The sequence below is a fragment of the Cebus imitator genome, unplaced genomic scaffold (assembly GCF_001604975.1).
Source record: "Cebus imitator isolate Cc_AM_T3 unplaced genomic scaffold, Cebus_imitator-1.0 Scaffold162, whole genome shotgun sequence".
In the NCBI taxonomy this organism is placed as follows: domain Eukaryota; kingdom Metazoa; phylum Chordata; class Mammalia; order Primates; family Cebidae; genus Cebus; species Cebus imitator.
In genome coordinates this window covers 2,846,477-2,860,256 of record NW_016107477.1, presented here as the reverse complement: position 1 = coordinate 2,860,256, position 13,780 = coordinate 2,846,477, and the positions used below count along the sequence as shown (strand labels likewise).

General features: G+C 39.4%; 1 protein-coding gene across 17 annotated transcripts in view; it reads right to left on the bottom strand.

Moving 5' to 3' along the window:
* The window catches only part of PTPRM (protein tyrosine phosphatase receptor type M), an 858,282-nt gene that overhangs the window by 457,295 nt on the left and 387,207 nt on the right, over nt 1-13,780 (bottom strand). For 10 of the 17 annotated variants that reach the window (XM_017543961.2, XM_017543962.2, XM_017543951.2 and 7 more), the window contains exon 6: nt 5,167-5,341. In XM_017543961.2, the coding sequence (XP_017399450.1) occupies nt 5,167-5,341 (175 nt within the window). Of the gene's footprint in view, nt 1-5,166; nt 5,342-7,706; nt 7,908-13,780 lie in introns of those variants that run through there. The other 7 variants (XM_017543963.2, XM_037744038.1, XM_037744040.1 and 4 more) reach the window with 2 other exon arrangements.

Below are 13,780 nucleotides of genomic sequence, written 5' to 3'. Positions count from 1 at the left end.
TTTTTATAATGAAGAATTAATACAGAAAATATTCTCAAGAGAAAAATGCATTAAAGTGGTGCCTGTTTTAGAATAATAGTAACAATATCTTAAAAGAGTGAGCTCTCTCATTAGAGTCAGTCAGTTACCCAGATATCAAAGGAATTCTTTTTCTCTCACTAAAGTCAACTGGTAAAAGTTCTCTCAAGTATTTAAGCTCTAAGAAGCATTCATCATCAATCTCCTTATTGAGAATGTCTTCAAAATCATCAAAGGTATTAGTTTCTACATCATTAAATTGTTTCCTTATATTTATATTCCAAAGATATCATCACTTTAAAAACATGGCTGAAATTATAGTTTATCTCATCAAAAATAAATCTACAGGATGACTCGTTTCCCAAAATAACAATCAAAATGGACTCAATTTGCTACAGGAGAAGTGAGCATTCTGAATAATGAAGTCCACCACTGCTGCCATTCAGGGAACTTCCAGTAATAAGTTTTACTAAAGCAGCGAATAGAAGGGAAAGCTCTGAAGCTAAGAACATACCATACCCAGTTGATAAAACTAAGAAATCAATAGCAAACACACTTTACAACCCAAGAAAGTCCCTCTCACTGTTTAAAATCTGAGATAGACTCTTTTTCTATATCATTGTCAATCTTATGATAAATAGTATTCCTAGTATATTAGTTAGATGCTTGCTGAAAGGCTCTCCAGGTACCAAATGAAGGTATTCCATGTGCCAATGTCACTGTGAATGATACCACACATGATAAAAGAGATCATTGCACAAAACAACATATTTCTACCTGAATAAATCTCCCTCTCAGAAAAACACAGATCTAGTGATTTTTTTCAAGACTGTTTCCATGGGTGATTTGTGCCTTTTGGCATTTTCTGTTTTTAACTCCTCATTTTGCTCATACAAATGCATGGAAAAATAAAATCCACTATATCCTATTACTGACATATGCTGGTTTGCTTGCTGAAATTTCTGCTGCCCTCTTGCATGGCAAACATAACTAATCAATCACAGCTGTGTTTCCTGCTGAAGAGGCCCTCAGGGAAGCTAGCAGCACATGGGGTTTGCACCTGAGATGATACTGGGTTAATTCCTAGACCAGCTAAAAACCAGCAACACTGGTTCTCTTTGTTGAGTTGGGCGTTTCAGTTCTTTTTCATATTCAAGGTGGAGTAAGTCATACCGACTTTTTAAAATTGCTGGGGAAATCTCACTTGATTAAGTCAAAATAAGACAACAAACTGTAAATGAATTTTACTTCAAAGACTACAAACATAATGCACATTTACTAAAATATTGTTCCTGTTATTTATAAACTGAAACTCTGTGCTCATTTTTCATTTCTTTAAACAGCTTTGCCTTAACTCACAATGATTTAACATCAATTCATATCATTAGGCGATTCCTTGAACCAAGACATGAAATGGGCCTTTTATGGTACATCCTAAGGCATTTCATAGCTAGGCTGAAAGAGCAGTTAATTACTTTCAAGTTGCAAATGCTAGCAAGGGTTGTTGAACTGCCATTCAAAATAAAACTCCGGGGCAAAGTCACAAAAGGTCATGAGTACACTCACTCACTCAAGACATTGTTACTAGTCTCCTAAAATAGGCAGGACTTCAGTGCATTTGTTTTCTGAGAGTATTTTCTATATTAATTCCCAATGGGGAATTAATATAGAATTAATATAGAATTAATTCCCCATTGGGAAATAATATAGAAAATATCAGATATGCTAAAGAAAAGTACCAGATATGCTAAATCAAATGAAAGATTCAACTAGAACTGGAAATAACTGGAACAGACATTCAAAAGGACTTTTATTTTACAGAAGAATCAGTACAAAATAAGGCAACATTTAAATTTTCGTTTTTAGATGGAGTCTTGCTCTCTCATCCAGGCTGGAGTGCAGTGGTGCCATGGTGGTTCTACAGCCTCTGCCTCCTGGGTTCAAGTGATTCTCCAGCCTCAGCCTCCTGAGTAGCTGGGATTATAGGTATGTGCCACCATGGCTAGTTAGTTTTTATATTTCTAGTAGAGATGGGGTATCGCCATGTTGGCCAGGCTGGTCTAGAACTCCTGACCTCAAGTGATGTGCCAACTTCAGCCTCCCAAAGTACTGGGATTACAGGCATGAGCCACCGCACCTGGCCAACATTTAAATTTTCAACAAATTTTCCCAAGGGAAAGGATGAAGGAAGTAAAAAAAGAAGGAGGGAGGAGAGAAGAATCTTAATCTGTACAAAGTGATAAAAAGCAATTTAAAATATTTTTTAATTCAAGTGAAAGGAAACCATTAAACTAGTTCTAAATCAAGCCAGTAATGAGAGTACTTATATCACAAAGACATATATCTAATTGATACACATATGTAAATACCTGATACATCAATATGTCAATATCATATTTAACTGTATGAAATATGTTTACATATGAATATAGAAATGTAACTAAATAGGGTATTGACATATATATACATATACACATGCACTGTAGAGATTATATGAAATATTTGCATGTCCTTGGTTACCAAAAGTGGTTAGACATGAATAAAGATGAGAGTGATGGTTAACCAATTAAAGGACTTGGTCTTTATTTTGGGGGCTGGTGGGACCTTAAAAAGTTAAAAACTCTATGTACTGTAGTTTCTCCCATTTGTAAAACATTAGCACTCCAAATAATATATGGTATACAAAAAAGTGTTAAATTATAGACAAGTGGCCTAAAAATGTTAGTGTATATTTTGAAGTAATTTCCTCAAGGTAATAACTTTATAAAAACTAGGAGTATCTAGCATGCTATCTCATTTAAAAATATATGTATATACAAAACATGGCCATAAAATTATAATTGGAGAAAAACTTAAATTTCATAGTTGAGTCCTAACTGCATGCAAATTGCCACGAGCTGCAGCAGTGTACAGAAATGGAAAGAAGTTCCTGGAAATTTTTATCACAGTGAGCCAAGATACTACTACACTGTCATAAGACAGGAAATGTGGTGCAAAATATGAATAGAACCCATTCATTCTTTCTATTTATGTTTGTTCTGGTAGACTAAAAATTTGTAATTTACTTATAACTCTCCACAAGTTAACTTTTCCTCACAGGCAATTTTTAGAGATACTACTAGATATGCATCCTACTAATCATTAACATGGGTACTGGCAGGTCACAGTGAAGCAGTGCAGCAACTGAAAGAAAAGGAAAAATAATCATGAACAACTGAACCAAGATAAAAATTAAATAATGGTAGTAATGATGATTATGATCATGATGAACTAGAAAACGACAAAACAGTTTGTAGGCAAACTAGTGTCCTTTTTGTACATCGTGATGTCTCACTTGCCAGAGCACTTTCAACAGGGCAGGGTGTGTACAGCAGGGAAGAATGTTAGTTTTGTTACAGATATTAAATCTAAATATTAGGCTGGTTCAAGTCTCATCACAAACAAAAACATGTTAAGAATCTGCTGTGGCAAATACATTATCAGAGTGGATATCTTAATGTGTACTTCCTTATGCTGAACATCAGTCACTGCTGCAAATGATTAGTTCTCAAGGTGGATTCACTGGGGGGCACTGTCCCTCATAAGCTACAAGTGACTAAGATTGGCAGTGGTAATCTCTCAAAAGAGCATATGGCTGACTCATCTAGAGGTTTTATAACAGAGGCTGTGTCCCTGGATATTCTGACTCAATATGGGTGTGGCAAGAGGAGGAAGGAGAGAATAGATGGTCAGGTATTTATATTTAAAAAAAATTAGAAAGGTAGTTATGACATCCATTCCAGAGTGAAGACCACTGATAGACTGGATCAGAGAGAAGTTCATCCCCATCCTCCTCTTCCTTCCCACCAAGGGCCTGTCAAGCACCCACTGCTCACTATGTACACTGCATTTGATCTTCCTCATTGCTCTATAAAGTGCATAATATTATTATCATTTGATATCTACCTCACACATAAGGAAACAGCAGCACAGACAGGGCAAGCCACTGGCCCACATCCACATACCTAGTTCTAGAATTTGAATCCACCAATCTTTAAAGCTGCCTCCCTAGAGAAATGTGCAGACAAAAGAAATAGCACATAAAAAACAGGTCAATTTTTTTTTTAAGAGACAGGGTCTCACTCTGCCCAGGTTGGAGTGCAAGGGCACAATCATAGCTCACTGCAGCCTACACTCTGGGGTTCAGGTGATCCTCCAGCCTCAGCCTCCTGAGTAGTTGGGAGTATAGGCAGTGCCACCATACCTGGTTAACTTTTTAAAATTATTTTTGTAGAGATGGGGTCTCACTATGTTACCCAAGCTGGTCTTGGAACTTCTGGCCTCAGCTTCCCAAAGTGCTGGGATTATATATGTAGAGAGATCAATTTTATGCACCATATTTAACAAATGCAGGGAAAACTTTTCTTAAAGCAGGCATCATTCTGTTCTCCTAGGAAAAACGGCAATGGCCTGCCACAGGTTGTCTAAAAATGCCTCATGGTACACCTCAAAGTCCAAATTATCCTGTCTGGGACCAAAAATTGTCTTGATGGCTTAATGCTATAAATTCCTCAGCCTACAAAAAACTCATTAAACTAGCTAAAGAAAATTTATTTCTCCTTTCTATTTTCCCTCATCCCCCACCTTCTTAAATATAATGACTCAATTTTTCAGTCATGCAAAATATAGTAATAGAACCTAACTGGAACATTATGAATGTTAACACAGTATTATCAATATGGCTCGTGTGATAGGACTGAGCATTTTTATACTGACACTGCTTCATTTTATTAGCCACCCCACTAACATAAACATCCTGGCTGATTAATATTTGCATTTTAAGTGATTTTCTATCAGTAAAATTTTATTTCTAAAAAGAAATTTATAGGTTGTAATCTCTGTATATAGGCTTGGCAGGAGATTTTGCCAAGAACACATTCATTGTTTTGTAAGCAACTAAATAAACATAAATAAAATACATTTTTCAAAAATACTGTTCGCATGCAAAATTTGTACTTAAAATGCAATCCATCAAAATAGCCTGTCATCAAACCACTGTTCAGAAACAGACAAGGATTAAGTTTACGCCTTAAAGGAATAAAGAACTAACAACTACCTAACATATCTACTTTAATAGAATATTCTGAGGTATAAAAACACATTAAATACCTTTAACTACCAGTTCTGCATAGTTTGATATTCCAACCCCTCCTTCGGTGCGAATCATGCAGCGGTACTTTCCAGCATCTCGTTTGGTGGTATTCACAACATTAAATGAAGCAATGAAGCGTCGGGAGCTGGTCACCTTGATTTCCTTCAGAGGAGCATCTCGCACATCAATGCCCTGTATCAAGCAGGGTGGAGAGGACAAAAAGAAGCACTATCAGCTGTCAGGGCAAAACAATCAGACACCCAACAGCATGTTACCCATGTTATTTTCACGCAGATCTTGGTACAGTTATTTATTACCCATGGGCAGTTATACCAGGAGCAGGAAACTAAAATTCTGCCATGGAGCAGGAAACTAAAATTCTGCCATGGAGCAGGAAACTAAAATTCTGTCATGATCAACACTTTAAAGACTGAGCGATGCAGCCAGGCGCAGTGGCTTACACCTGTAATTCCAGCACTTTGGGAGCTCAAGGTGGGCAGATCACCAGGTTAGGAGTCTGAGACCAGCCTGGCCAACATGGTGAAACCCTGTCTCTACTAAAAATACAATAATTAGCCAGGCGTGGTGGCAGGCGCCTGTAGTCTCAGCTACTCCATAAGCTGAGGCAAGAGAATCGTTTGAACCCAGGAAGCAGAGGTTGCAGTGAGCTGAGATTATGCCACTGTACTCTAGCCTAGGTGACTGAGTGAGACTCCATCTCAAAAAAATAAAAATAAAAAGACTGACAATGCAAAATTAAGTGTGCACAAATTTTTTGTTTTTGCCTCTTCAAAATATTAATTATATTATATTAGTGCAACTGGGGAGTGAAAATACAGAAAACGTCATTACCTTGTTCTCAAGCTGTCAACATTTGGTCTTATAACACTTTCTCTTATTTTTATGCTTGACTAGGAAATAATATTAGCTCACCCACTACCCTATTACTTATTGACCTCATTTTATAAATGAAGTAATAAACAATTTATTAAGAATAATATTTAAATATGTTAGGTTTTAGAGTACTCCCTATTGAACAGGACTAAAAGAATAGTTCAACCCTTTTGATGTTCTTCCTGTGTACACAAAAACCAAGCAGAAGTAGGTTACTAATAATTATTAAGTGACATTCAAATGTAACAAAAGAGGTTCCTCTCTACATCCCGTATCCCCAGGTCCACACAAAGAAGGTTCCACAGCTGGGGCAGTTTGGTCTTTTATTATCCCCATATACTAAGTAACCCTTTAGTTATGCACACTTGGAGATCCATTCTATTATTCCAATAGTTTAAAGCCTCAAAAGCAGGTTTAGAGATTTTATTTTTCTCTCTCCTGCATGTTCTCTCCCTCTGTCTCCATATATATATAAAGTTTCTCACACCAACAGTCCCACATAGACAAATACGAATATCGAGCCCTGAAAGCGCGCGCGCGCGTGTGTGTGTGTGTGTGTGTGTGTGTGTGTGTGTGCATGTGTGTTTTACAATCAGGAAAGAGGCTATCTTTAACATGTTATAAGTATTAGTAAACAAACAACGGAAAAGACCTCAAGGCTAAGACATGACTATTATGCCAAGCATAATGTCCAAGCACTACGTCCATTATTCACCCAGCAACCACTCTTGGCATCCCAACCAGGTGCTATCACTGTGTCAAGACACTATGATCACAATGGCAAACAAAAGAACAGTGGTGGCCCGGCTTATAGGCCTCCAGTTTTTGTGATGTATAAGCTTGAAGTGAATACATAATCACAAATGATGACCAAGGTGGTTTAGGAAAGATGAGCTGGCTAGCAGAAATCCCATTGCGGACCAGCTGCAGATACAGTGGCTGTGGGAGGCTAGTCTGAGGAAGTGACATGTGAGTTGAGATCTGAAGGGTAAACAGAAGCTAACCAAGCAAAGGGGAAGGGTGGGAAGAAAAGAGCATTCTAGCTATAAGAAACAGTATAGGAAGCTCAAGACAGTGATCAAGAGCTGCAGGTTTTGGATGAAGTTAAGGCAGCCAATGGAGCCTGGGAGGTGGGCAAACACCTGCGCACTCAGGGACTTGCAGGCTCTATTAAAATGTTTATATTCATAGCTATGAAAATGCTGGCCTACAAAAAAATAGAACTCATCTGTATTATTCAGTGATTTATATTATGCAAAGTCGTTTAAAAGCTTTTATCTTGTGATATTTTCACTGGCTGAATTTCCTAAGGGACGCAAGTTTGGGAATTACCCTGACTAGCAGGCCAAACCTATAGTGGCCATCCAGAGTGATTTACCTTCATAGAACCTCACTTTCCTAACCTGTAAAGAAGAGATGATACCACCCACTGTCAGGGCTGCTGGGAAAACTCACAGACATATGCGAGGACACAGGTGTAACAACTGGCACCATGCAGCCCCTCCCGAGCTTTGGAACACCTGAGTGACGAATTCAAGGAGAAAGGCAGAGTACTATCAAAGTACCACTTTACTACTGATAAACCTAAAACTGCAGAATATGGCTTAAGAGTGCAGGAACAATGGGCTTGCTAATCCTGAAGCACAGAATTAAACAGACTCACCAACCTAGTCCCAGGCCACACTAGAAAACCACAAGGCCTCCCATATGTTGAGTGCTGCTGTAAAACTCACAGGATGGAGGGGCAGGGTTCCCATAGGCAGTCAGCTCCCCAAAGAAGGGGCTGGGCTAGGCATACTCAGCCCTTCCTCCCAGGCAGCTTCTGCTTGGGCAGTGAGAAGGCAGAGAGGAGTGCTGCAATAGTACAGTTCCTGCCACTTGGAAGGAAACATCAGTAGTGGGGAAGAACAGTTCCATCAACATTATCTTTAGTATTATCTGTGAAACAGTCTTGTTTATACTATAAAATGTCCTAAGTCAGAATATAAAGTCCCACATTATGTCTGCGTGTGTTTTTCACTAAATGCCCTAAATTTGTTCTCATAGACAGCATTAAGAAGTTAAAAAATGAAACAAAACCAAATACAGCATTAATAGTACAACAGGAGAAAGGTTCCTGTCTATTTTCCATAGATATTCAGTCTCTGATGCTCACCCCACTGCAGAAAATAAGTAAATTCTAGCCCTAGGGTTAATCTTAGACATACTACTTGACAGTCTTGTTTTCAACCTAAAACAGAACCACATCTCTGGTTTTTGAAGGGAAAAGAAATTAAGCCATAAAGGCAGATTTCATATCTGTGTTTATTAACAACAATGAAGAGGTCTTAGGGCTATCTATCCATTTATTTATCTGTTTACTTATGGTGTGAAACCTGTAATCATAAACTCTTTTTAATAATCTCCTAATATTCTTCCTAATAGAAGCATCTCTCAAAAGAATGTTTATTCAAAAACAATTTAAAGTTTGCACTTACTGACCCCTCACAACTATTCAAGGCTGTACTGAGGGCACTTGAGTATAAGAAGGCCTCCTTTTTGGATTTATGCCTATGTTGAGAGGAGTATGATTCACAGTTGCTGTCTTTGTGCCACAGATGTACCCTGTAAAATAAGCAGCCCTGGACTAGAAGCCCCATGTAATTCTAGTGAGTCATATGGACTCTCAAGAATGAGCCTTTAAAAATTTTTTAACTCATGTACTTAACCACATGAAAAGTCAGATTCAGCTTCATGAGAAAAAGTACACAGGGAAGAGATATCAAATGCTAAGCAGCCATCATTTTAGCTTAGAATCTACACAGGAATAGCAAATCACACATCTTACTCAAATCTGCAGGCCATTTTGTATTAAACCATCCACATGTGCATGGATTCAGGCATTCATTCAACCAATATTCAGTGACAATCTTTTATGGGGCACATACTCTATCATATAAGAGAGCATAAAGTTAAAAGAATCATCATTTACCTAATTGAGTTTATTATCTGGACAGAAATAAACAGACAAGGCAATAATTACAATACAGAGCAATGAATTGCCTCCCATAGCACACAGAGGAGAAGGAGATCTGACTGGATGTTTTAGTCTGTTTTCTGTTGGTTATAATAGAATACCTAAAACTGTATAAAGAAATTTATTTATTTCAGTAATGGAGGCTAAGAAGCCCCAGGTCAAGTGGCCTCATCTGGTGAGGGCCTTCTTGCTGGTGAGGACTCCGCAGATTCTTGAGGCAGCATAGGGCATCATATGGTGAGGGGGCTGAGTGTGCTAGTTCAAGTCTCTCCTCCTCTTCTCAGAAAGCCACTGGTCCCTCTCCCATGATAACCCTATTTAATCCACTAATCCATAAATGGATTAATCCGTTATGAGGGCTCTTATATGATGACCCAATCACCTCTTAAAGGCCCCATCTTTCAATAGTGACACAGGAGATTAAATACTGATTTAATACTGGGGATTAGCATTTCAACATGAGTTTTGGGGGAGACAAATATTCAAACCATGGTCCTGGGGATGGTGTCCGTGCAGGCTTTCTAGGGAAGCACCGCTTGAGCACACGCTTAGGAATGTACAGAAGTTTCTTAGGCAGGGAATAAAGAGGAAAAGTCCAGTGAATAACAGCAGCTCTCCAGAGTCAAGAGCCAAGGGAGAGCACAGAACTGTAGGGAAAATACAGGGTATCTATGGTGGAAGTACAGGAGAGCTAGAAAAGAACTATAGGGGAAGTATAGGAGAAGTCTAGGGGAACTCTAAGGGAAGTATAACTTATCCTATATGGCAAGAACAGAAGTGCTTCTCAGTGAAAAGGCTGGGAGGAAAAATGCAATGCAGACCCCAACAAGAAATATGAAATGTCGAGGACGTTAGTGTATTCAGATGCTGGGAATGGAAGGATTAGGGAAAGAGGTAACACAAACACCTCTGTGTGAACAGTAATGTACTGGAGGAGATAGGGTTTGAGCCTAACTGATGTCAAGGGAAACTGGGTAAGCTGTTTTCAGAAATCATAGTAACAAAAGACACAAAGAAAGAAGACAGAAAGACAAGGAACCTCAAGATACCTAGAAAACAAAATCAACACAATGTATATTCCACTACAGTAACGTCTTTCTCGTCTAGCAGACCATAAAGTCCAGGGTCGTATCTTATTCATTCTATGTACCCAGGTGCACTCGGAGACATCACTCTCCCTCCATCCGCCCCCAAAGGCCTTCATGTGGTAGGTATCCTGCCCTGTATCTGGAGGGCAGGAACGTCACATAGGCCACGGAGAATGTGAACAAACAGGCTTGGTTCAGTGTCTCCCATTTTTTACCATCAGATCCTGCCCTGTTGTCCCCAGTCACACTTCTGTATGACTGTCCATAAAAACACAATTTTCTCTGAGTCTTCGAGTCTTTATTTTCTGAAGGCACCTGTGTCACGTAAAACTTGTATTAAAGAATTTGTTAAGTGTTTATCTTGTTAATCTGTCTTTTGTTATAGAGATTTCAGCCATAACCTTGTAATGGGTGAGGAAAAGGTGTCCCTTTGCTGCAGGACAGGTATAGAAAGGTTAGAGTCGTTGCCCCCGCTGTCCTTTCCCCATGACAGTGACACGTGGAGAGGTCAATGTGTTTAGAACCGTGGGTACCACTGAACATCTAGGAACCCGCAGGGAACCTTTTTGTTATTCTAGCAAAACAAAATGATGAAAATATACAACAGGTAGAGATAGCAAAATTGTCAGCCAGATTTTGCCCAATTTTCAGAATAAGAAAGTGGCAGCCCCACCAAGCATTGGCACTCTGCATTCTTAATAGCATGACGGAAGGACCATAAGAAAATGATGAGGGGTGGGCATCCGGACTGTTCTTTACCACATGAGAGTTCACTAGGAGAGACAGCCTAGGACACAATTGTTGGGAGCAAAAACCTCAGACTCCATGCAAAGCACAGTGACTGAACGTCCTGGGTTGTTAAAGAAATCACTGACCCATCTTTTGTCCACTTAGTGAAACAACCATAATGATGATGCCTGAGAGGAGACGATCTGACTGGGTTAAATACAGCTCTTTATATAAAGCAAGAGTATCTTCAAATGTGCACGTATTTCAATTTGAGTCAGCTAAAAAAAGGACTGATAGTTATTTAAATTAGACTTAAAACCTTCTTTATGCAATGGACTGACTCTAGGACTTCTAAATGAGCAGTAATTTACCAGCAAAAAGATATGTATTAAGTCTTTCAGAAATAGTTTTGCAATAATCAGAGCAATGATTGAAAGAAATTGAGGTCTGGGAAGTTAGCAGCACTTGCAGCAAATTAATCAATCTCAGGCGTTTTGGAGCTGCTCTGAGTGCAGAGGCATCGAGGAGCTCTGAGCCAGTCTCCCTTCCTCAGACATACAGGTGGGAATTAAATGGCACTTTCATTTCTTCAATAGCAAAAATAGTCTGTATTATCCCACTTTCAAGTATGTCCATTTGTAAGATGCTGTTTGAAATTCTTACCACCGATATCACTAATGACAGCAGGATCTGGAATAATTTTTTTTAAAATATCTTATGCAAGCTAAATCCAATATTAATTGAACATCTCAAATAATCTATCCTTTATACAGCACATATGTTTTATTTTAATAATTAACATAGTGTTGACCTTTGATTTCTAGACCACAACCAACTTAATCAAAATATTTATCAATTTGGAGTACTGTTCTAGAATAAGTACACTTTAATTGGCTAATGAATATACAGATAGCTAAAATAATATACAGATACCCAAAGTTGTATCATATTATTATAGGTATATTCAGGAAGAATTTGATTATGGGAATTTAGAGCTTCATTCTGTTATTAAGACATAGTTCATTTCATGATATATTTGTAATAGCTGAATAACATTATTTAATAAACCTGTGTTTAAATTTTATCTAGAGGTTCATCCAAATAATATAGGATATAGATAATAAGTGCAGTAAGTAGAAATACCAGCAATATTAGAAATTCTTTAGTCTTAAAACCAAATACCCAACTGTTAACTGGCTTAACTAGGCCAAATCAAACTAAGGAGCCCAACACTGATGAACATTTTCTTACATATTTACCTTTTCAAAGCTAGGTCTCAAGCCAGCTCACTTTTAAACTGTAATTACAGTACTCTACTATGCAGAGGGTGACAGTGCCTGTGCTACCTAACCAACATGACCTAAAACACCAGGCTAGTCATTAACACGGCTGGTTAATAACATCACTCTTCCTCAGTCTATATGCCTTAAAACACACAACTCTTCTGAAAACATAGTCAAAAGATGATAAAGACGTAAGAGAAAGGAGGTTAAAATCCCTACAGTTTTGAATTTGCACAGGAATTGTCAGTATGCATTCAGGGCACAGTTTGCCTTTAAATGTGTGTATGTGTGCATACCTAGATATCCCAGCTCTCTCCAATGAGAGGATCCCCAAAATAAAAATAAACAATAAAGTAGTAATGAGCACCTCTATGCTCAGATTGTAATTTCTAATAGCCATTTCCCTTGGAAAAAGAACCAGGATTCCCTGGGAAAATGGTCAATTCAAAGTCCGAAGTAGTAAATGGAAAATATAAACCTAGAACATGTCACAACAGAAAGCAAAGAAGTTCCCTGAGATGGGCCAGGACAGGAGTCACCCATGCTGAGTAAGCCCCACTGGAGGGCTGGGGAAGATGTGAGCAGCAATGAAGATATCAAATGCAATGGACTCAACCACACAAGTTGATGACGATGATGCTGATGATGACAACAATAATAATTATAAATGCCTTGATCATTTTTAGGTGATGACAGCAAGTGACTGATAGAACTAGACCATTCTGCAACTCCTAAATAATGAACCAAGGCAATCATCATCAATGACTGATAATGTTACAGGACCTTTGGGTGTGACTTCACCACTTGGAAACATCTGTGGCCAGTGGCACCTTTACTTGAGTTTTGCTCAGGCCCACCAGGCCCACTTGGCCTGGCAGGCTGCATTCAGCTGGCACTACTGGCCTGGATCCCATGCCTGCCAAGGGCTAGTGGAAAGGCACACTGGCTGTTATGGGATGGGCAGCTCCAGGTGCTGGCCTGGGCACCAGCTCCCTGCAAGCAGCTTCCATGGCTAGCACTGGGGAATGTGGTGGCACTCAGTAGCTTGAGACACCAAGAACTGCAGAGCCACAAAGAGGGTGTCACACCCTTGGCTCAGGGAGCTCTCAGGTCTGGGATCCCTGAAGGGCTGCAGGTCTTCTCTTCTCTTTCTTGTCACCCACAATGTGGTGAGCAAGGAGCATGTTTCAGCTCTGCTTGTGTTATAGCTCTTTCAGACCTGCCATTTGGCGTGTCCCAAGTTCTCGTCCTGTATCCAGGAAGAATGAGGTGTGCAGCAGTGGAGGGTGAGTAAGGCAAACAGGAGCTTTACTGAATAACAGAATAGCTCAGAGGAAACCCACAGTGGTCAGCTCCTCTCCACAGTGAGGGTGTCCGAACAAGTGTTCAACTCTCAGCAGAGACGAGACCCTTGAGTGGGTAGCTCCTTTATGCAGGCAGGTAATCCCATTGAGTGTTCAGCTCTCAGCAGAGAGGAGACCCAGGAGTGGTCAGCTCCTCTCTGCAGGCAGGTCATCCAGTCGACGGCTCAGCTCTCAGGAGAGAGGAGACCCTGGAGTGGGTAGCTCCTCTCCCCAGGCAGGTTGGCCTGAGTGCTCAAGTCTGGCTACGTCCAAGGATT